Source organism: Coregonus lavaretus, assembly GCF_964263955.1.
Source record: "Coregonus lavaretus genome assembly, chromosome: 8".
NCBI classification, from domain to species: domain Eukaryota; kingdom Metazoa; phylum Chordata; class Actinopteri; order Salmoniformes; family Salmonidae; genus Coregonus; species Coregonus lavaretus.
The window spans coordinates 55188468-55210334 of NC_139995.1; the positions used below are offsets into that span (position 1 = coordinate 55188468).

General features: G+C 43.8%; 1 protein-coding gene across 1 annotated transcript in view; it reads left to right on the forward strand.

Moving 5' to 3' along the window:
* The first annotated feature begins 15048 nt into the window (after window positions 1-15048).
* Window positions 15049-21867, forward strand: part of LOC311133623 (SWI/SNF-related matrix-associated actin-dependent regulator of chromatin subfamily D member 1) — a 31651-nt gene continuing 24832 nt past the window's right edge. Inside the window, exon 1 of the mRNA XM_084167143.1 lies at window positions 15049-15246. Within this exon, the coding sequence (XP_084023269.1) occupies window positions 15061-15246 (186 nt within the window). The 5' untranslated portion in view covers window positions 15049-15060. The remainder of the gene's footprint in view (window positions 15247-21867) is intronic.

Consider the following 21867-nt stretch of genomic DNA (forward strand, 5'->3'; position numbering starts at 1 on the left):
CAGTTACACAGACATGACAGTACATACACACAACAAGTAGGTCACATGGGGGAGAGGCGTTGTGCCGTGAGGTGTTGCTATATTTGTTTTTTTAAACCAGGTTTGCTGTTCACTTATGCTATATAAGATGGAAGGGAGTTCCATGCAATCATGGCTCTGTATAGTACTGTACGTTTCCTTGAATTTGTTCTGGGAACTGTGAAAAGACCCTGATGGCATGTCTGGTGGGGTAAGTGTATGTGTGAGTGCTGTGTGTAAGCTGACTATGCAAACAATTTGGAATTTCCAACACATTCATGTTTCTTATAAAGTTTACAATCTAAGGTAACACCAAGTAATTTAGTCTCCTCAACTTGTTCAACAGCTACAGCATTCATTATCAGATTCAGCTGAGATCTAGAACTTAGGGAATGATTTGTACCAAATACAATGCTCTTTGTTTTAGAGATGTTCAGGACCAGTTTATTACCGGCCCATTCCAAAACTGACTGCAACTCTTTGTTAAGGGTTTATTAGTTTATTAAGTGACTTCATTAGCTGTGGTTGCTGATGCGTATAGGATTGAATCATCAGCATACATGGACACACAGGCTTTGTTCAATGCCAGTGGAAGGTCATTGGTAAAAATTGAAAAGAGTAGAGGGCCTAGAAAGCTGCCCTGCGGTACACCACACTTTACATGTTTGACATTAGAGAAGCTTCCATTAAAAGAAAACCCTCTGAGTTCTACTAGATTGATAGCTCTGAATCCACGATATGGCAGAGGTTGAAAAGCCATAACACATAACTTCTCAACAACAGGTTATGGTCAATAATATCAAAGGCTACACTGAAATCTAACAGTACAGCTCCCCCAATCTTCTTATTATCAATTTCTTTCAACCAATCATCAGTCATTTGTGTCAGTGCAGCACATGTTGAGTGCCCTTCTCTATAAGCATGCTGAAAGTCTGTTGTTAATTTGTTTAGAGAAATAGCATTGTATTTGGTTGTCACGATCGTCGTTACAGGAAGCGGACCAAGGCACAGCGTGTGAAAATAACATGACTTTATTTAATTAAAGTATCTAAATACAAAACAAAACACGACTCGTGAAGTCCACGGTGACAAAGACCGACAAGGAACAAAAACCCACAACCCCAAAGTGAAACACAGAACGTTAAATATGGCTCCCAATCAGAGACAACCAGCCGACAGCTGACACTCATTGCCTCTGATTGGGAGTCACACAGGCAAACATAGAAACAGACAACCTAACAGAACTACCAACATAGAAACAGAACACATAGAATGAACACACCCTGGCTCAACATAATGAGTCCCAGAGCCAGGGTGTGACAGTACCCCCCCCTAAAGGCGCGGACTGCGACCGCGCCTCAACTAAACAAAACAGGGGAGGGCTGGGCGGGCATACCTCCTCGGCGGCGGTTCTGGCTCCGGCCTTGACCACCACCCTCCAATACACCCCCCATAGTGCCCCTGGTCCAGTCTGTCGACTCGCACCCCTGGCTTAGTGCGAGTGGCAGGAACAGGCCGGACCGGGCTGGCGACGCGCACCGTAGGTTTGGTGCGAGTGGCAGGAACAGGCCGGGTCGGGCTGGCGACGCGCACCGTAGACTTGGTGCGGGTGGCAGGAACAGGCCGGGTCGGGCTGGCGACGCGCACCGTAGACTTGGTGCGGGTGGCAGGAACAGGCCGGACCGGGCTGGCGACGCGCACCGTAGGTTTAGTGCGTGGAGCAGGGACAGGCCGGGCTGGGCTGTCGACGCACACCGTAGGCTTGGTGCGGGTGGCAGGAACAGGCCGGGTCGGGCTGGCGACGCGCACCGTAGACTTGGTGCGGGTGGCAGGAACAGGCCGGACCGGGCTGGCGACGCGCACCGTAGGTTTAGTGCGTGGAGCAGGGACAGGCCGGGCTGGGCTGTCGACGCACACCGTAGGCTTGGTGCGGGTGGCAGGAACAGGCCGGGTCGGGCTGGCGACGCGCACCGTAGACTTGGTGCGGGTGGCAGGAACAGGCCGGACCGGGCTGGCGACGCGCACCGTAGGTTTAGTGCGTGGCGCAGGGACAGGCCGGGCTGGGCTGTCGACGCACACCGTAGGCTTGGTGCGGGTGGCAGGAACAGGCCGGGTCGGGCTGGCGACGCGCACCGTAGACTTGGTGCGGGTGGCAGGAACAGGCCGGACCGGGCTGGCGACGCGCACCGTAGGTTTAGTGCGTGGAGCAGGGACAGGCCGGGCTGGGCTGTCGACGCACACCGTAGGCTTGGTGCGTGGAGCAGGGACAGGCCGGGCTGGGCTGTCGACGCACACCGTAGGCTTGGTGCGTGGAGCAGGGACAGGCCGGACTGGGCTGGCGACGCACACCGTAGGCTTGGTGCGTGGAGCAGGGACAGGCCGAACCGGGCTGTGGAGACGGATAGGAGCCCTGGAGTGAATAGCGGCCACCACCCGTCCTGGCTGAATGCCTACCCTCACACACTCTGTGTGAGGCATCCGCACAGGACGTACAGGGCGGTGTACCCCTGGCCTGGTGGCCTTCTGGATCCGTCCCCTTTTCTCCTCCGTCAGCCCCGTCGTCCATGCCGTGTGCCCCCCCCTAAAAAATTTCTGGGGTTGCCTCACGACCGTCCGACGCTGCTCCCACATCCAGGCTGCCTGTTCCTGGACACGCTGCTTGGTCGTAGTCTGGTGGGTTTTTCTGTCACGATCGTGGGAAGGAGTAGACCAAGGCGCAGCGTGTGAAAATAACATGACTTTATTTAATTAAAGTATCTAAATACAAAACAAAACACGACTCGTGAAGTCCACGGTGACAAAGACCGACAAGGAACAAAAACCCACAACCCCAAAGTGAAACACAGAACGTTAAATATGGCTCCCAATCAGAGACAACCAGCCGACAGCTGACACTCATTGCCTCTGATTGGGAGTCACACAGGCAAACATAGAAACAGACAACCTAACAGAACTACCAACATAGAAACAGAACACATAGAATGAACACACCCTGGCTCAACATAATGAGTCCCAGAGCCAGGGTGTGACAGTGGTCAAACACCATTTTTTCTAACAGTTTGCTAAGAGCTGGCAGCAAGCTGATAGGTCTGCTGTTAGAACCAGTAAAGGACGCTTTACCACTCTTGGGTAGCGGCATGACTTTGGCTTCCCTCCAGGCCTGAGGACAAAGACTTTCCTCTAGGCTCAGATTAAAGATATGACTAATAGAAGTGGCTATAGAGTCAGCTACCATCCTCAGTAGCTTTCCATCTACTGTAAGTTGTCAATGCCAGGAGGTTTGTCATTATTGATTGATAACAATAACTTTCCCACCTCTTCCACACTAACATTACATTTCAAATGTACAATCCTTGTCTTTCATAATTTGGTCAGTTATACTTGGATGTGTAGTGTCATTGTTTGTTAATGTCATGTCATGCCTAAGTTTGCTAATTTTGCCGATAAGAAAATCATTAAAGTAGTTGGCAATATCAGTGGGTTTTGTGATGAACGAGCCATCTGATTCAATGAATGATGGAGCAGAGTTAGCATTTTTGCCCAAAATTTCATTTAAGGTGCTCCAAAGTTACTTTAATTCTTTATATCATTTATCTTTGTTTCATAGTATAGTTTCTTATTTTTATTCAGTTTAGTCAAATGATTTCGCAATTTGCAGTACGTTTGCCAATCGGTTGTGCAGCCAGACTTAATTTCCATTCCTTTTGCCTCATCCCTTTCAACCAAACCATCTTTCAATTCCTCATCAATCCACAGGGATTTAACAGTTTTTACAGTCATTTTCTTAATTGGTGCATGCTTATTAGTAGCTGGAATAAGCAATTCCATAAATGTATCCAGTGCAGTGTCTGGTTGCTCCTCATTACACACCACAGACCAGCAAATATGATTTACATCTTCAACATAGGAATCACTACAAAACTTATTGTATGACCTCTTATACATTATATTAGGCCCAGCCTTTGGAACTTTGGTTTCCCTAGATATGGCTACTGTATTGTGATCACTACATCCGATGGATTTGGATACTGCTTTAAAGCAGATTTCTGCAGCATTAGCAAAGATGTGATCAATAATTGTTGATGATTTCATTCCTGTGCTGTTTGTAAATACCCTGGTAGGTTGACTGATAACCTGAACCAGGTTGCAGGCACTGGTTACAGTTTGAAGCTTTTTCTTGAGTGGGCAGCTTGATGAAAGCCAGTCAACTATATAGGTAGAATAGAATAGAATAGATGACTACATAGGTACGATAGAATAGTATAGATAACCATATAGTAGAATATAATATAATATATAACTACATAGGTAGAATATAATAGTTTGTTTGGTGGTTAAGAGGCTGCTGGTTTGTTTGCTGGTCATGAGGCTGCTGGTTTGTTTGCTGGTCAACGAGGCCTTTCGTTTGATTTTGAGTCTTTAGTTTGGGCATGCTTTTTAATTTATTTTGGGACTCGGCATTGAACGAATACTAATCTGCTTGGACTGGCGGACCAAGAGGTCAGGCAAGAGCTGGCCCTAGACCTAATGTAGGGTGGCTGTCTCCTGAGTACCTACAGTCAACACCTGGTTGCATATGCTTACTTCTCATATTAATGCACACATCAAATCAGGTGACAGACCAGTTAACTAGGCCCAAGACACCTAGACGTAGCGAGTGCAACAACATTACATTTGAGTCATTTTAGCAGACGCTCTTATCCAGAGCGACTTACAGGAGCAATTAGGGTTAAGTGCCTTGCTTAAGGGCACATCGACAGATTTTTCATCTAGTCGGCTCGGGGATTAGAACCAGCGACCTTTCGGTTACTGGCACAACGCTCTTACCCACTGGTTTCGTAACACATACCAGACTACGTACTATCACTTTTCTGCCTCACAAGTGAGCTAGTTGTCTAAGACAGAGAAAGCATTCCAACTTCTCATAATCGCTTCCTGCTAACAGACAACTAGCCCGTCAGAACACTGAGTCAGAGTTTTCCAGGCAGCAGCACTTAAGTATGAATATCATGTCTCTGTCGTAGCCGGCCACGACCAGGAGACCCATGGGGCGGCGCACAATTGGCCCAGCGTCGTCCAGGGTAGGGGAGGGAATGGCCGGCAGGGATGTAGCTCAGCTGGTAGAGCATGGCGTTTGCAACGCCAGGGTTGTGGGTTCGATTCCCACGGGGGGCCAGTATGAAAAAATAAAATAAAAAATAATGTATGCACTAACTAACTGTAAGTCGCTCTGGATAAGAGCGTCTGCTAAATGACTAAAATGTAAATGTATGTCAGATCTCACAGTGCAATTAGTAGGCCAGCCGTTTGTCTTAGACAAGGCGTCAGTAGTGCTCTAGTGCTCCTCTACTCCACAATTAGTAGGCCAGCCGTTTTGTCTTAGACAAGGCGTCAGTAGTGCTCTAGTGCTCCTCTACTCCACAATTAGTAGGCCAGCCGTTTGTCTTAGACAAGGCGTCAGTAGTGCTCTAGTGCTCCTCTACTCCACAATTAGTAGGCCAGCCGTTTTGTCTTAGACAAGGCGTCAGTAGTGCTCTAGTGCTCCTCTACTCCACAATTAGTAGGCCAGCCGTTTTGTCTTAGACAAGGCGTCAGTAGTGCTCTAGTGCTCCTCTACTCCACAATTAGTAGGCCAGCCGTTTTGTCTTAGACAAGGCGTCAGTAGTGCTCTAGTGCTCCTCTACTTTGCCTCCTGTTCGTTAAGAGCTGTAGTTAAGAGGGTTAGTAATTACAGTTGAGACATGGTAGCATCCCGAATGGCACACTATTCCCTATATAGTGCACTACTTTTGACCAGGGTTCTGCACTATATAGGGAAGACGGTGTCATTTGGGATGCAAACCATGTCTCAACTGTAATGACTATTTTTATTATTTCAGATTTTGGGTTCTTCTTTCGCTTCATTGGTTAAAAAATGTAGTAGCATCTGTTGCATTCAATGCATGTAGTTGAAGCTGTCAAGACAGGTTTAATACACATACACGCACCCACCCACCCACGTGCACACTAACACCCACCCACCCACGTGCACACTAACACCCACCCACCCACGTGCACACTAACACACACACACACACACACACATGCACACTAACACACACACACACATTCAGTAAGGAGGCTTCATCAACAATGTTTTTACACAGTGAAGATTGTCCCTTGCATGTTGTAAACATTTTAAGGACGAGCCAACAAATTAGGCTGGTGAGGCTTCAATGATACGATACTACTGACTGTGCAGTATCCTGTAAGATGTGTTCCTTAAAACACTCAGTAACTACATGGCTCATTGGTACAGATTGTGTCTGAAAAGCTGAGAAATGTTTAATGTTTTATTTTCTAATGTTACCACATGAAAAAAGGACCGTGACGTCAATGAAACCACTCTGTCAAACACAACCAGTACAGAGTCTAGAGGCAGATGGCCATTATCACTAGCTCACAAACAGCATTAGACACACACATACATGCTCTCTCTCTCTCTCTCTCTCTCTCTCTCTCTCTCTCTCTCTCTCTCTCTCTCTCTCTCTCTCTCTCTCTCTCTCTCTCTCTCTCTCTCTCTCTCTCTCTCTCTCTCTCTCTCTCTCTGCAGGTCTATCTCTCTCTCTCTCTGCAGCTCTCTCTCTCTTGCACACACACACACACAGACACAGACATACATGCTCTCTCTCTCTCTCTCTCTCTCTGCAGCTCTCTCTCTCTCTCTCTCTCACACACACACACACAGACACACACACACACACACACACAGACACATACACAGACACAGACACAGACACACACAAAATCCCAGCCCCAATTTGGCGACACACATTTGTTACAGTGCAAAAAGGTCCAGAAGAAGATAAAATGGTATAGATCTTTAGGACTGCAAGCCTGCTAATAGCCAGGAATTTAATGACATCATTAATGACATCATCAAAGCGAGTCTGTAAAAGGGTGTGTTGTGTTGATTAATTCCGGGCCATTACACTATAGTGAGTTATAGACTTAGGCCCTGTCTGGACCAAGGGGCCAGGCCAGGGTTCCGGTATAGAAGCACGGTTTCGACTGCTCCTACAGTTTTACTTTGGTACTGCAGTTTATTTGACGACGGCCCAGAAACACAATTTCCATAGACGGGCACATAGAGAAGTCAGATTTGAAAATTCCTAATAAGACACTTTAGTCATCACCGTTGTGCACAAAACATCCATTGAATTATTCAAATAATTGTCGCTGAGGCCGATTTCTTTTACATCACTTACAGCCAAAGATATTAATATTTTATATTCATCCAATGTCTGTCATGTTTTTGGATGACATGATGACGTCGTTGCTGCTCGCGTTACTCCATGTGTGCACTGTGTGCTAGTGCATGTGTGAAGTTGGGCAGTGTAAACCAGATGCAACCCAGATATAGACAGTTCATGAATCGGCGTTTGCAAACGTGAGTAGATTACGTTGAAAACAACGGTCGGACATCTTAGACACAGTCACTAGTTCTGATTGTACCTCAGTGGTCTGGACCCTAGCCCTGCACTGTAATACACACACGCACACACACACACACACACACACTGGCCCTGCCCTGCTCCACCTGCAGGAAGGAAGCTAGCAGACCGTTTAATCAGCCAAACAGAACCAAGCGCTTCACTGGCCAAGAGGATGACAACAATGTTCTGTCTACTTACCTGCCTGCTCAAGTCTAACTAGCTCTCTCTGTCTCCCTCTCTCTCTCTCTCCCTCTCTCTCTCTCTCTCCCTCTTTCTCTCTCCCTCTCTCTCTCTCTCCCTCTCTCTCTCTCTCTCCCTCTTTCTCTCTCCCTCTCTCTCTCTCCCTCTCTGCCCCTCTCTCTCTCTCTCCATCTCTCCCCCTCTCTCTCTCTCCCTCTCTCGCTCTCTCTCTGCGTACGTACAGTGAATTTATCAATGATACTTCCCGTGTGGTAAGCCAACCAATAAATCCTGTTGTTTTTGTGGAAGGTCAAATTGAGAAGAAATGAACAGTGTGCAAGCTGTTTCAGCATTGAGTCATGTTCCAGCCTGGCCACTGCTAACCTAACTGTTTGTTAATAAACAACACTAACTCCCCAATCCTCTCGCGCTCTCTCTCCATCGCTGTCTTACTCTCTCTCTGCCATTTTATTGGATTAATAAAAGTATATACAGTACACAATGTTTTCCCAACCAAGATTTCTGTCTGCCAGATGTTCAGTGGTCAGTCATGTCCAGACCGGTGACCCAGCGAGCTGACTGAGCAAGCTGAACTGACCGTTCGTTGATAAACAATTCTCTCCTCCCCAATACTCTCTCTCCCTCTCCCCCCCTCTTTCTATCTAACTTTTTCTCTCTACCTTTCTCTCTCTCTTTATCTCTCTCTCTCACTCTCTCTCTGATTTCATCACAATTAATGTGAGTGAATCAACATGACAACATAAGGAAGATTATTTTGATGTAACGTCTTCCATTAATGATGTTCTAATAAAACTGATGGCAGGCAGCCATGCAGGCTGATCAGCTTGTCGTTCCTTTCAAAGAACAAGTCAATAATTCAGAATTACCTTATGAGATATGTCTGTAACTGAATACATGACGACAAGCTGAAGAGGCTCCCCTGTGGCTCAGTTGTAATGTCAGGGTTGTGGGTTCGATTCCCACGGTGGACCAGTATGAAAATGTATGCACTCACTACTATAAGTTGCTCTGGATAAGAGCGTCTACTAAAATGTAAATTACTTGTCTGTTAAATTTGTGTGTGTATGTTTGCAGTTTATAGAAAAATACATTGGTGTGCTCAGCTCAAATGTTTGTAGTAATAAAATATACACACAACATGCAACAATTTAAACGATTTTACTGAGTTACAGTTCATATAAGGAAATCAGTATAATCTATGGATTTCACATGACTGGGAATACAGATATGCATCTGTTGGTCACAGATATCTATTTTTTTTTAAAGGTAGGGGCGTGGATCAGAACCAATCAGTACCAACTCCACATTAATGCCCATGATTTTGGAATGAGATGTTCGATTAGCAGGTGTCCACATACTTTTGGTCATGTAGTGTATTATACCTGCATTTTATGGATATCTCTATGCCCATTACCGAAAAGTAGAAACTTTTAAGTGTTTAGTGTTTTTGAGACAGAACTACTGTAGTCTCAAGTGCCTGACTCATAGCTACTGCTAGGTGTTGACTCTCTGGTGTTGAAAGATACCAAGAAGGAACCATCTTACTTTGGTGCTATTTGTCCACGCAGGAAAATAAAAATGAACACCAGTAACAGCAAAAACCAACAGTCGTCTGTCTGTGTTTTAGCTGTTCTCAGTGAGCGGAGTGCTAGGCTAGCGTTAAGACGAATGTTGTGTGTGTGTGAGCAGCCACACATCAGCATCAGCAGGCCTGTCAGACAGGGACAATAAAGATCTCTGTCGGTTGGATTTATAGATAGAGGTTTTTCTCATCTCAGGGTGAAGCTTAGGACTTGTCAGCCTGACCAACTGCCTGCTGTACACCCTCCAGCCTGCCTCCAGCCGCGGCGTTTAGGTGTTCACATCAACAAGCCTCCTCAAAACTGTTCTGCTGTTCTCTCAACACTGAGGGAATGCAAGGAGAAGAGGCATCCACTGCTTCTACACTTTGGGAACATTTGTTCGATCACAATCTGAATTTGACATAGTCAGCTCTTCAAAAAAAACAACTACTGTTTACTATTATCTACACTGAACAAAAATATAAATGCAACATGCAACAATTTCAAAGATTTTACTGAGTTATAGTTCATATAAGGAAATCAGTCAATTGAAATAAATTCATTAGGCCCTAATCTATGGATTTCACATGACTGGGAATACAGATATCCATCTGTTGGTCACAGATACCTTTAAAAAAACGTAGGGGCATGGATCAGAAAACCAGTCAGTATCTGGTGTGACCACCATTTTCCTCATGCAGCATGACACATCTCCTTAGTATAGAGTTGATTAGGCTGTTGATTGTGGCCTGTGGAATGTTGTCCCACTCCTCTTCAATGGCTGTATGAAGTTGCTGGATATTGGCGGGAACTGGAACACACTGTCATACACATCGATCCAGAGCATCCCAAACTTGCTCAGTGGGTGACGTCTGGTGATTATGCTGGCTGGGACATTTTCAGCTTCCAGGAATTGTGTACAGATCCTTGCGACATGGGGCTGTGCATTATCATGCTGAAAAATGAGGTGATGGCGGCGGATGAATGGCACGACAATGGGCCTCAGGATCTCGTCACGGTATCTCTGCATTAAACATTTTCATCGATAAACCGCAATTGTGTTCGTTGTCCGTAGCTTATGCCTGCCCATACCATAACCCCACCGCCACCATGGAGCACTCTGTTCACAACGTTGACATCAGCAAACCGCTCTCCCACACGACGCCATACACACTGTCTTCCATCTGCCTGGTACAGTTGAAACCGGGATTCATCCATGAAGAGCACACTTCTCCAGCATACCAGTGGCCATCGAAGGTGAGCATTTGCCCACTGAAGTCCGTTACGACACCAAACTGCAGTCAGGTCCTGACCCTGGTGAGGACAACGAGCATGCAGATAAGCTTCCCTGAGACGGTTTCTGACTGTTTATGCAGACATTCTTTGGTTTTGCAAACCCACAGTTTCATCAGCTGTCCGGGTGGCTGGTCTCAGACGATCCTGCAGGTGAAGAAGCCGGATGTGGAGGTCCTGGGCTGGCGTGGTTACACGTGGTCTGCGGTTGTGAGGCCTGTTGGATCTACTGCCAAATTCTCTAAAACAACGTTGTAGGTGGCTTATGGTAGATAAATTAACATTAAATTCTCTGGCAATAGCTCTGGTGGACATTCCTGCAGTCAGCATGCGAATTGCGTTCTCCCTCAAAACATGAGACATCTGTGGCATTGTGTTGTGTACAACACTGCAAATTTTAGAATGGCCTTTTGTCCCCAGCACAAGGTGCACCTGTGTAATGATCATGCTGTTTAATCAGCTTCTTGATATGCCACACCTGTCAGCTGGATGGATTATCTTGGCAAATGAGAAATGGTCACTACCGGAGATGTAAACACATTTGTGCACAACATTTGAAAGAAATAAGCTTTTTGTGCGTATGGAACATTTCTGGGATCTTTTATTTCAGCTCATGAAACATTGGACCAACACTTTACATGTTGTGTTTATATTTTTGTTCAGTGGGTTCATATTTCCTGGATGAAAGGAAAAGCCCACACTCACTGAAATATTTAAGTTTTAATGTCTTGATTATTAGCAGCAGAGGACAAAACAAAACGTTTAAAATATTTCAGTGAGTGTTTTCTTTTTTTGGGGTGGAGGAATTTATTTACAGTTTAAACATAGGCTATTGTTTAACCTCTCAGTAGACATCAAAGATGGGACCAAGTCACTATTATTCGAGTCACAAGCAAGTCTCAAGTCACAAGGTCCGAGTCTCAAGTCGAGTCCCAAGTAGAACGGGTCAAGACTCGAGTGAAGTCCAAGTCGTGTATTCTAAGAGCAAGTCAATTCGAGTTGAGTCACATGTTTTCAAGTCAAGCCTCAAGACAAGTTTTTAAAAAATCTATACATGCAACGACTTGTTCAACTACAAATCTTTGTCTATTTACTGAGGATACCAGACAGCTCTTTTCATTATTTTGTCTACAACATATTTTTATTAGCCTATGTAAGTGTAAAATATGAACCTTGTAGCTGTTAAGGGCATGAAATCAGCTGACGGCAAGGCAGGTTAACGTGCTCAGAGTGTAGATTTATTTACAGCTCTTGGTGATCTAATGGTGAAAGCGAAATATTATACAAAATAAACAAGCAGATACACCAAATACACAGTGATTTCGGAAAGTATTCAGACCCCTTGACTTGTTCCACATTTTGTTAGGTTACAGCCTTATTCTAAAGTTGATTACATTGTTTTTTCCCCTCATCAATCTACACACAATACCCCATAATGACAAAGCAAAAACAGGTTTTTAGAAATTGTTGCTAATTTATTAAAAATAAAAACTGAAATATTACATTTACATAAGTATTCATACCCTTTACTCAGTACTTTGTTGAAGCACCTTTGGCAGCCTTGAGTTTTCTTGGGTATGACGCTACAAGCTTGGCACATGTATTTGGGGAGTTTCTCCCATTCTTCACTGCAGATCCTCTCAAGCTCTGTCAGGTTGGATGGGGAGCATCGCTGCACAGCTATTTTCAGGTCTCTCCAGAGATGTTCGATCGGGTTCAAGTCTGGGCTCTGGCTGGGCCACTCAAGGACATTCAGAGACTTGTCCCGAAGCCACTCCTGCGTTGTCTTGGCTGTGTGCTTAGGGTCGTTGTCTTGTTGGAATGTGAACCTTTGCCCCAGTCTGAGGTCCTGAGAGCTCTGGAGCAGGTTTTGATCAAGGATCTCTGTACTTTGCCTCGATCCTGACTAGTCTCCCAGTCCCTGCTGCTGAAAAACATCCCCACAGCATGATTCTGCCACCACCATGTTTCACCGTAGGGATGGTGCCAGGTTTCTTTCAGACGTGACACTTAGCATTCAGGCCAAAGAGCTCAATCTTGGTTTCATCAGACCAGAGAATCTTGTTTCTCATGGTCTGAGAGTCTTTAGGTGCCTTTTGGCAAAATGTGCCTTTTACTGAGGAGTGGCTTCCGTCTGGCCACTCTACCATAAAGGCCTGATTGGTGGAGTGCTGCAGAGATGGTTGTCCTTCTGGAAGGTTCTCCCATCTCCAAAGAGGAACTCTAGAGCTCTGTCAGAGTGACCAACAGGTTCTTGGTCACCTCCCTGACCATGGCCCTTCTCCCCTGATTGCTCAGTTTGGCCGGGCAGGCAGCTTTAGGATGAGTCTTGTTGGTTCCACTGTGTTCTTGGGGACCTTCAATGCTGCAGAAATGTTTTGTTACCCTTCCCCAGATCTGTGCCTCGACACAATCCTGTCTCGGAGCTCTACGGAGAATTCCTTCGACCTCATGGCTTGGTTTTTGCTCTGACATGCACTGTAAACTGCGGGACCTTATATAGACAGGTGTGTGCCTTTCCAAATCATGTCCAATCAATTGAATTTACCACAGGTGGACTCCAATCAAGTTGTAGAAACCTCTCAAGGAGGATAAATGGAAACAGGATGCACCTGAGCTCAATATCGAGTCTCACAGCAAAGGGTTTGAATCCTAATGTAAATAAGATATTTCTGTTTTTTATTTTTAATAAATTTGCAAAATTTTCTAAAAACCTGTTTTCGCTTTGTCATTATGGGGTATTGTGTGTAGATTGCTGAGGAATTGTTTTGATTTAATCCATTTTAGAATAAGGCTGTAACGTAACAAAATGCGGGAAAAGTCAAGGGGTCTGAATACATTCCGATGGCACTGTAAATGGACAACAGCCCCCCCAAAATAGCTCGGTATCAGGCGTAACCTGTCCTATCTGAACGGACACGGGTAGAGGGCAAGACTGTACACCCTCCCCTTGAGAAACCAAATCGAATCTGTCTAATAGGAGCACTTGGCCCCCAGGACCATACAATTACCCAATTGGCAATTACAACCAATAAACTGGTTCTACAATGCAAAAGGAAATGTCCACATCCATTGTTACATTGGTACATTAGTCTTAATCAGACGTAATGATTATTAATGATATTTCAACGCCATGCAAACATGGAACAATCATTTTCTCTTATTCAACGTTCTTCTGACTCCAAACGTGGAGCGCAGGTTATTTCTATGCCCACTGAGGCGCGCGCGCTCCTATTACGCACAACAAAAATGACAGAGACATAGAACACAGACAAACGGAACTCCGACATAACCCTGGAAATATTAACAAGGGAAACCATACATTTAATTAAATAAACAGAACTTCTACCCCATGAGTCTTGCCAACGTTCTTGTGCACTATAAACATCGCTCCCACTCAGAGCAGGGTAAGAAATAGTTGGCTATAAAATGAAACTGTATCGTAGGCCTATAAAACTTGAAACAGAAATATCTACGTGTTGCAATTAACGGTACGGGGATGGAATGATGAAACGCTAGCAATTATTGTAGTATTAGATAGGATACAGATTTACCACACAGGCCCTATGCATTTAAACGTGTGAAAGCAACCGCAAGCATTTCAACAAGAGAGAAAAAAGGCACTCTCCACTGGCGTCTTCGCCACGGTAATAATTAATTTTTAACAACAAATTCAAAATGCAAGCGTCATAAGTAAATGATCAATGTCAAGCAGTTTTTACATACCAAAAGACCAGTAGGCCTATGCTAGTAATTGTTGCCCCATTGCTTATGAGCTTGCAAAGTAAACAGTCAATATTCTTGATCACCAACATTTTTGGGAGCTGCATATTTATTTATTATGGCAATCCTCTCTCTCCCTATAATTTGACGTTTGCGCAAATCATCAATCTGTTCGATAGCTCACCCGACCTGTGTTGATTGACCGTTTGCTGGTCCAATCAGAGTGCCGAGTGTGCGTTCCACTGTCTCTGGCTGCGTGTAACATAATCCACGTAGACTGTGCCATCAAATGAGTGACAAAACATTACAAAACCTGGCCAGATAATTTCCAGTCATCAGTCTCAAATCAAAGTCGAGTCTTGAGGCTCCAAATCAAGTTGAGTTTCAAGTCATCAAATGTGTGACTCAAGTCAGACTCGAGTCCAAGTCATGTGACTCGAGTCCACAACTCTGGTAGACATACTAGAAATACAGTAATAAAAACATTTTAACCTGGTTTATAACCTGTGCTAATTGTAAAGCTCCAGACTCCTGAGACCCCTTGGCAGAGAAACCGTATGCCCCCATACAGAAAGGTTTTAAATGCATTTGGTTGTTTTTATTTTGAGACTGCTTTCATTGGCTGCTGTAGATTGTAAAATGTTTACTACATCAAGGGCTGCTTATATCGAAATTAAACAGCAGAGGTCACTGTTGTAAAAAGAATCGCTCCGCTACATCAGCTACTCTCCTCTCGCGTGTCGCGATAGTTCCGTTCCACTATCCGGCGGCGGAGACAACCAGGGGAGATGGCGGCCAGAGGTAATTTTCAATCGGCTCCAACGGGAGGTGGTGGCGGGGGAATGGGACCCGGATCCCAGGTGCAAGGTGGAGGACCAGGCATGGGACCTGGAACTCCTGGAGGAAGGATGGGACCCTCATCGGGAGCACAGAACCACCTTTACCGCTCTCCGATGCCTGGGCCTGGATACCCGGTGAGCCACGATTCAACGGCTAACGTTAGCTAGCTAGAACAAAGCCTTTTTCAAAGCGGTAGCTAGCCTATACTGTACTAACGGTATGTAGTTAACGATGTGGGCCCGTAACGTTACTGATTACTGATTGTCGTCCTTGATTTATTGTAGCTAGCTACACTTTGTAGATTACCACCACCACCACCTACCGCGCTAGTTATGATATGTCTGTCCCCAAGTGGCGGTTATAACTAATACTCTAGCTAAACTAACTAGCTAACTGTCTAACTAACTAGCCCATTTGCTAGTTGTTTGGCGTGTGTTAGTTAGCTACCAAGATAGCATTTAGCAAAGTAATGTTAGCTGGCTAGTATTAAATCCGCGGTTGCCAGAAGATACCGACCCTATCATTACTGCCGTTCACACTGAGTTGCACTTGAGTCAGAACGCAATCATGGTTACATTAGGAGTGTGTTAGTAAATTCACTCTGGCTATCTACTCTGATTTCAGAGTACTCTTGTCTGAGTGTGCAAGAGCGCAGAATAACTGATGAATAATCCTACCTACATGTACATATTACCTCGACTAACTTGTACCCCAGCACATTGACTCATTACCGGTACCTTTATATATTGTTATTGTATTGTTACTTTTTTTAAATGTTAGTTTATTTAGTAAATATTTTCTTAACTCTTATTTTTCCTAACTGCATTGTTGGTTAAGGGCTTGTAAGTGCGCATTTCACGGTAAGGTCTACACCTGTTGTATTCAACGCATGTGACAAATAAAATTAGATTTTCTATTTGAATTTGAACGTGCAACACCTGTTGAATATGACTGTCAGTAAAAGTCAGCCAAAAACGTAATAAAATTGTTGCCAGCAACGTTGACTATCGCTCTAGATAACATGAAAACAGCCTAACCAGCTCTTATAGGGCAAGTAAAATGGTCAGTGAGGTGTTCTCTCAATTGTCTGGAAGTAACTAGCAAGCTAGCCAACTTTAGCCAGTTAAGCATTGAGTTGTTTTTTAGCCCATATCTCGCGCTGCTCCCCATGGGGTCTTAATGTAACCATGATTGCGTTCTGACCCCAGTGCAGCTCCGTATAAACAAGCGTAACGGTAGGGTCTGTATATTCTGGCAACATCTGCAGATGATTGAATGAAAGGTGGATGGTGTTTGCATCTCTACCACAAATAGAACAATGAGACAGATATTTCACCAGATGTATAAATGTGAAGCATCTGCTTGGTGTTTCCACTCACTAACAAATATGGTAGTGAGAGAAAGGCCACTGGCCGGCAGTGGGAGAAGATGTATCGAGATGGATTTTGGCTGACATTCTGCACATTTTCTCATCAATGAAACATTTGATCTCAATACAGTTTTCTATTCCCAAAACTAAAATATTTTATGAACAGAGTGGACCACGTTTTGTAGACTTTACCCTTTGCAAAAGGAGTGCAAAGGCGAATTTAGTTATTGCACACACTTCACAGAGGAGGCGTTCCCTAACGGAAATATGCAGATGGTATGCTAGGACGTGCCAATAGGATCTCGCTAGCTCGTGCTTGGCCCTGCCCACCTCCTTGCTTGTTCTGCCCACTATGACTAATTTGTTCCCATTGGAAACTACAGACCACAGCTTATCTTGGTTTAGTTAAAATCTTTGTCTCTACTGTTAATGTAGTCATGTTCCCAAACTTTTTCACTCAGGCCCTCCTTCCAGCATTGGGGAACATGTTTTCTCTAAATAAGCGTTGTTGTACAATTAAAGGTAAAATACACTACATTTCAAACAGTCAGCAATAATCGAATGAATTCAGGGCTTGTGAAGTTATACATAGGCTAAAAATAAGCCTTCCACAACCAAAACCCACTAATAATTAAATTATCAAAATAGTTTAACCTGCTTTTTTTGCAGTAATCACTGATCTGGCATTCAAGTCTATGAAAATGCCATTTTTTGTTACAAATGTAACCAGAAACATGCATAATGCACATTCACTAAAAATGACTAACTTCTTGTAGCAGGCATTAGGCTGTAGAAAATTAACACAGGTCTCATCAACAATCTCTCAAGCCTACGTGCTAGTGATTAGTGATCTTTATATTTCAAGTTTAGCCGACTTGGATCTATTTGCTAGCTAACATGGTTGAACAGTTGAATTGTTATGAACACACCCTTCTGTCTGTCTTCAACTGTTTGAAAAGCATGTTAGCCTGTCTACTTTGTTCAGATGTTGAAATCAAGTGGCCTACTTTATTTCTCAGAATGAGAACAAGTTGCCAATTCCTTATATAATTGTTTTATGCTTATTGCACCTTTTATAAAACAGACTAGACAGCTAGTATAACAGTCTTTGTCTAAAATGCTGCTAGCGGTACCTGGTACCCCAATGCCGCGCGCAACAAACCGAGCACTCATTTTCCAGAATCAATGTTAATTGATTCTCTCATTTTAGTAGTGTCTGCTCTGCGCATAATTTGAGTAGTTGAGACGTAAAAAGGGTAAAATTCTCCTCTATTACAGTAAAATAATGTCTCAAATGTGTTTTGGTGTCCATATGACCCTTTTCTGTTGGACCAAACCTCAAATGCAAATAGCAAGTTGAAATCGCTTGTCAAAGAGGAAGATGTGATCTGTCATCATTGTTGTTGTGAGTGGCAGGAGGAGGGGCTTGGTGTGTGTGTGTGTAAACCATAGAGAAAAAGACGAAGTCGAGAGTGAACCTCTCAAAAAATGTGTCCAAAAAAGGCCAATGCGTTTCTGTGGGCTTATTTTCCACCTAAGCTTGACGCCTGCCTTCATGCCTTGGGGACAGTGACTCCCATTGTTAGGGAGGAGACGTGGATCTCGTCATTATATACAGATCTCTGGTGTAAATGAGAAGGTGGTCCTCTGTAGCTCAGCTGGTAGAGCACGGCGCTTGTAACGCCAAGGTAGTGGGTTCGATCCCCGGGACCACCCATACACAAAAATGTATGCACGCATGACTGTAAGTCGCTTTGGATAAAAGCGTCTGCTAAATGGCATATTATATTATAAGGTGCCGAGCAATGGAAACTAGACCAATAATACAACATGAGAACACACAGACATAAACACTCATAAATACGAAAAATAACAAAACCTTGATTCTTGCGATACAGGCATTTGGAATATCGCGCAAAAACATACATTGGAATTAATCAAATTAATTAGATATATCTCCCAGCCCTACCCTCTTGTTAGCGAAGAGAACATTTTGCAGGTTTAAGGCTTATTTCCTGCAGTTCTATACATTTTATCATGGGGTACAGAGAACATTTTGCAGTTTTAAAGCTAATTGTCTTGCAATTCTATACATTTTGCCATGTCTAATGTGTATTCAATGTTATATTTGAGTGACTCAAACATTACAACAATCTAAGGGCTAAAAAACCTAGCTAAAAAAGCGTTAGCTGACATGGGCTAGTTGATCTGGACGTTTCTGACAAGTTATAAATAGCTTTCTAAGGAATGCAATGACTAACATGACAAGAGGAAAACTGATGATGCACTACCCAATTTCGAAATTGCACCTTGTGCATTCTACTATTACAACTTTCAGGAGTAAGTTGAAAGCCGGACTGAGTCCTTTTTTGGGGTGGGGACCCCCAGTTTGGTAACCCCTGGGCCCCCCAAGACCCCCAGTTTGGTAACCCCTGGGCCCCCCACACTTTGGGAACCATTGATCTAAACTAATGTAATCTAGCTAGGTAGCTAGTTGTTAATAATTCATTGACACTTTTTAGGCAAACCTCTGTTTTGAATCAGCCAAATCTAGCTAATATGATTCAACCCAAGTTGTTAATCCCGTGATGCACTGGTCGGCAAAGAGAGCTTACATTTGTTGCTAAGATTTTATAACGGTGGTTCTCAACCTGTGGTCCTAAGGACGTCAACTCTCCATGGTTAAAGTAGGAAGAAATATATGTAATTGTTAAAATGTGTGTGCTACATTTACTATCATATATATTTTTTTAAATATTGAATTACATTGACATATTACATTGTTATATTATGCTAGTTTCCCTATAGACAAAAACATGTTACTACGTTAAACAAGCTCACATTTTCACCACATAAAATGTAGTGGAATTTTACATCCTTTTTGCTTCAGATTGGTGATGTTAATATAACAGTTTACATTAAATTAATTGCTTTAAATAAATAAAATAAAAGTATGTTCACACCAATATATACATACAGTGATGGGGAAAAAAGTATTTGATCCCCTGCTGATTTTGTACGTTTGCCCACTGACAAAGACATGATCAGTCTATAATTTTAATGGTAGGTTTATTTGAACAGTGAGAGACAGAATAACAACCAAAAAAATCCAGAAAAACGCATGTCAAAACATGACTTAGTACTTGGTGGCAAAACCCTTGTTGGCAATCACAGAGGTCAGACGTTTCTTGTAGTTGGCCACCAGGTTTGCACACATCTCAGGAGGGATTTTGTCCCACTCCTCTTTGCAGATCTTCTCCAAGTCATTAAGGTTTCGAGGCTGACGTTTGGCAACTCGAACCTGCAGCTCCCTCCACAGATTTTCTATGGGATTAAGGTCTGGAGACTGGCTAGGCCACTACAGGACCTTAATGTGCTTCTTCTTGAGCCACTCCTTTGTTGCCTTGGCCGTGTGTTATGGATGATTGTCATGCTGGAATACCCATCCACGACCCATTTTCAATGCCCTGGCTGAGGGAAGGTGGTTCACACCCAAGATTTGACGTTACATGGCCTCGTCCCTTTGATGCGGTGAAGTTGTCCTGTCCCCTTAGCAGGAAAACACCCCCAAAGCATAATGTTTCCACCTCCATGTTTGACGGTGGGGATGGTGTTCTTGGGGTCATAGGCAGCATTCCTCCAACTCCAAACACGGCGAGTTGAGTTGATGCCAAAGAGCTCGATTTTGGTCTCATCTGACCACAACACTTTCACCCAGTTCTCCTCTGAATCATTCAGATGTTCATTGGCAAACTTCAGACAGGCCTGTATATGTGCTTTCTTGAGCAGGGGGACCTTGCGGGCGCTGCAGGATTTCAGTCCTTCACGGCGTAGTGTGTAACCAATTGTTTTCTTGGTGACTATGGTCCCAGCTGCCTTGAGATCATTGACAAGATCCTCCCGTGTAGTTCTGGGCTGATTCCTCACCGTTCTCATGATCATTGCAACTCCACAAGGTGAGATCTTGCATGGAGCCCCAGGCCGAGGGAGATTGACGGTTATTTTGTGTTTCTTCCATTTGCGAATAATCGCACCAACTGTTGTCACCTTCTCACCAAGCTGCTTGGCGATGGTCTTGTAGCCCATTCCAGCCTTGTGTAGGTCTACAATCTTGTCCCTGACATCCTTGGAGAGCTCTTTGGTCTTGGCCATGGTGGAGAGTTTGGAATCTGATTGATTGTTTGCTTCTGTGGACAGGTGTCTTTTATACAGGTAACAAGCTGAGATTAGGAGCACTCCCTTTAAGAGTGTGCTCCTAATCTCAGCTCGTTACCTGTATAAAAGACACCTGGGAGCCAGAAATCATTCTGATTGAGAGGGGGTCAAATACTTATTTCCCTCATTAAAATGCAAATCAACTTATAACATTTTTGACATGCGTTTTTCTGGATTTTTTTGTTGTTATTCTCTCTCTCACTATTCAAATAAACCTACCATTAAAATTATAGGCTGATCATTTCTTTGTCAGTGGGCAAATGTACGAAATCAGCAGGGGATCAAATACTTTTTTCCCTCACTGTATAGTTATATTACAAAACGATACACACACACACACACATCCCAAAAAGTTAAAAGAAAGAAATAAAGAAATATCAGAACGAGCAATGTCAGAGCCCGGAATATAAATATGTGTATATATTGGTTTGTATAGACAGTATGGACAGTATATGAATAGAAAAGGTATGTACAGCAGTAGTTATATAGGATGAGCCTTGACTAGAATACAGTATATACATATGAAGTGAGTTAAACAGTATGTAGCCTAAACATTATGTTCAATGACTATGTACATAGTGCTGGTTAGTAAACAGGTTGGTTTTGTTATACGCGCCTGTCCGTCGCAGCACTTAAAAAGCAGTTATACATTTTAAAGGCAGGCTCAGCGAAATGACCTTGCCACGAGCAGCACCGCAGATGTTGAGATGAGCGAGATGCAAGACCTCGCTCAGTCTTACACACAGTATCGACGCATGTGCACGGGTTCTTTTTAAATAGTTTTGGTTTAAACAGCGCATTCACCCCAAATGTTTGTCCCCGTTCTATTGTTTCAACATGATATCGATGGAAGTGATGAAACAACAAAAATGACGTTACACTTACCTCGTTGGCGACCCACTTGAATCAAAATTCAACACTTTAAAATGTAGCTGGGTGTCTTCTACAAGTTGTCCTCTAACTAATGACGTACACATTATTCCCAGATTCCGTGTGGTTTTTGAGCAGTGGTAGTTTCAACAGTGCATACAACCTGATTTTTCCCCCCTAATTGATATGAGTGATTTATTGCCACTTGCCAAAACAGGGTTTTTGGTGCGTGTGCAGTTTATAAGGTGCTCGTTTAAAAAAATATATATACTATTGTTGCACATGTATGTGTACATAGTCA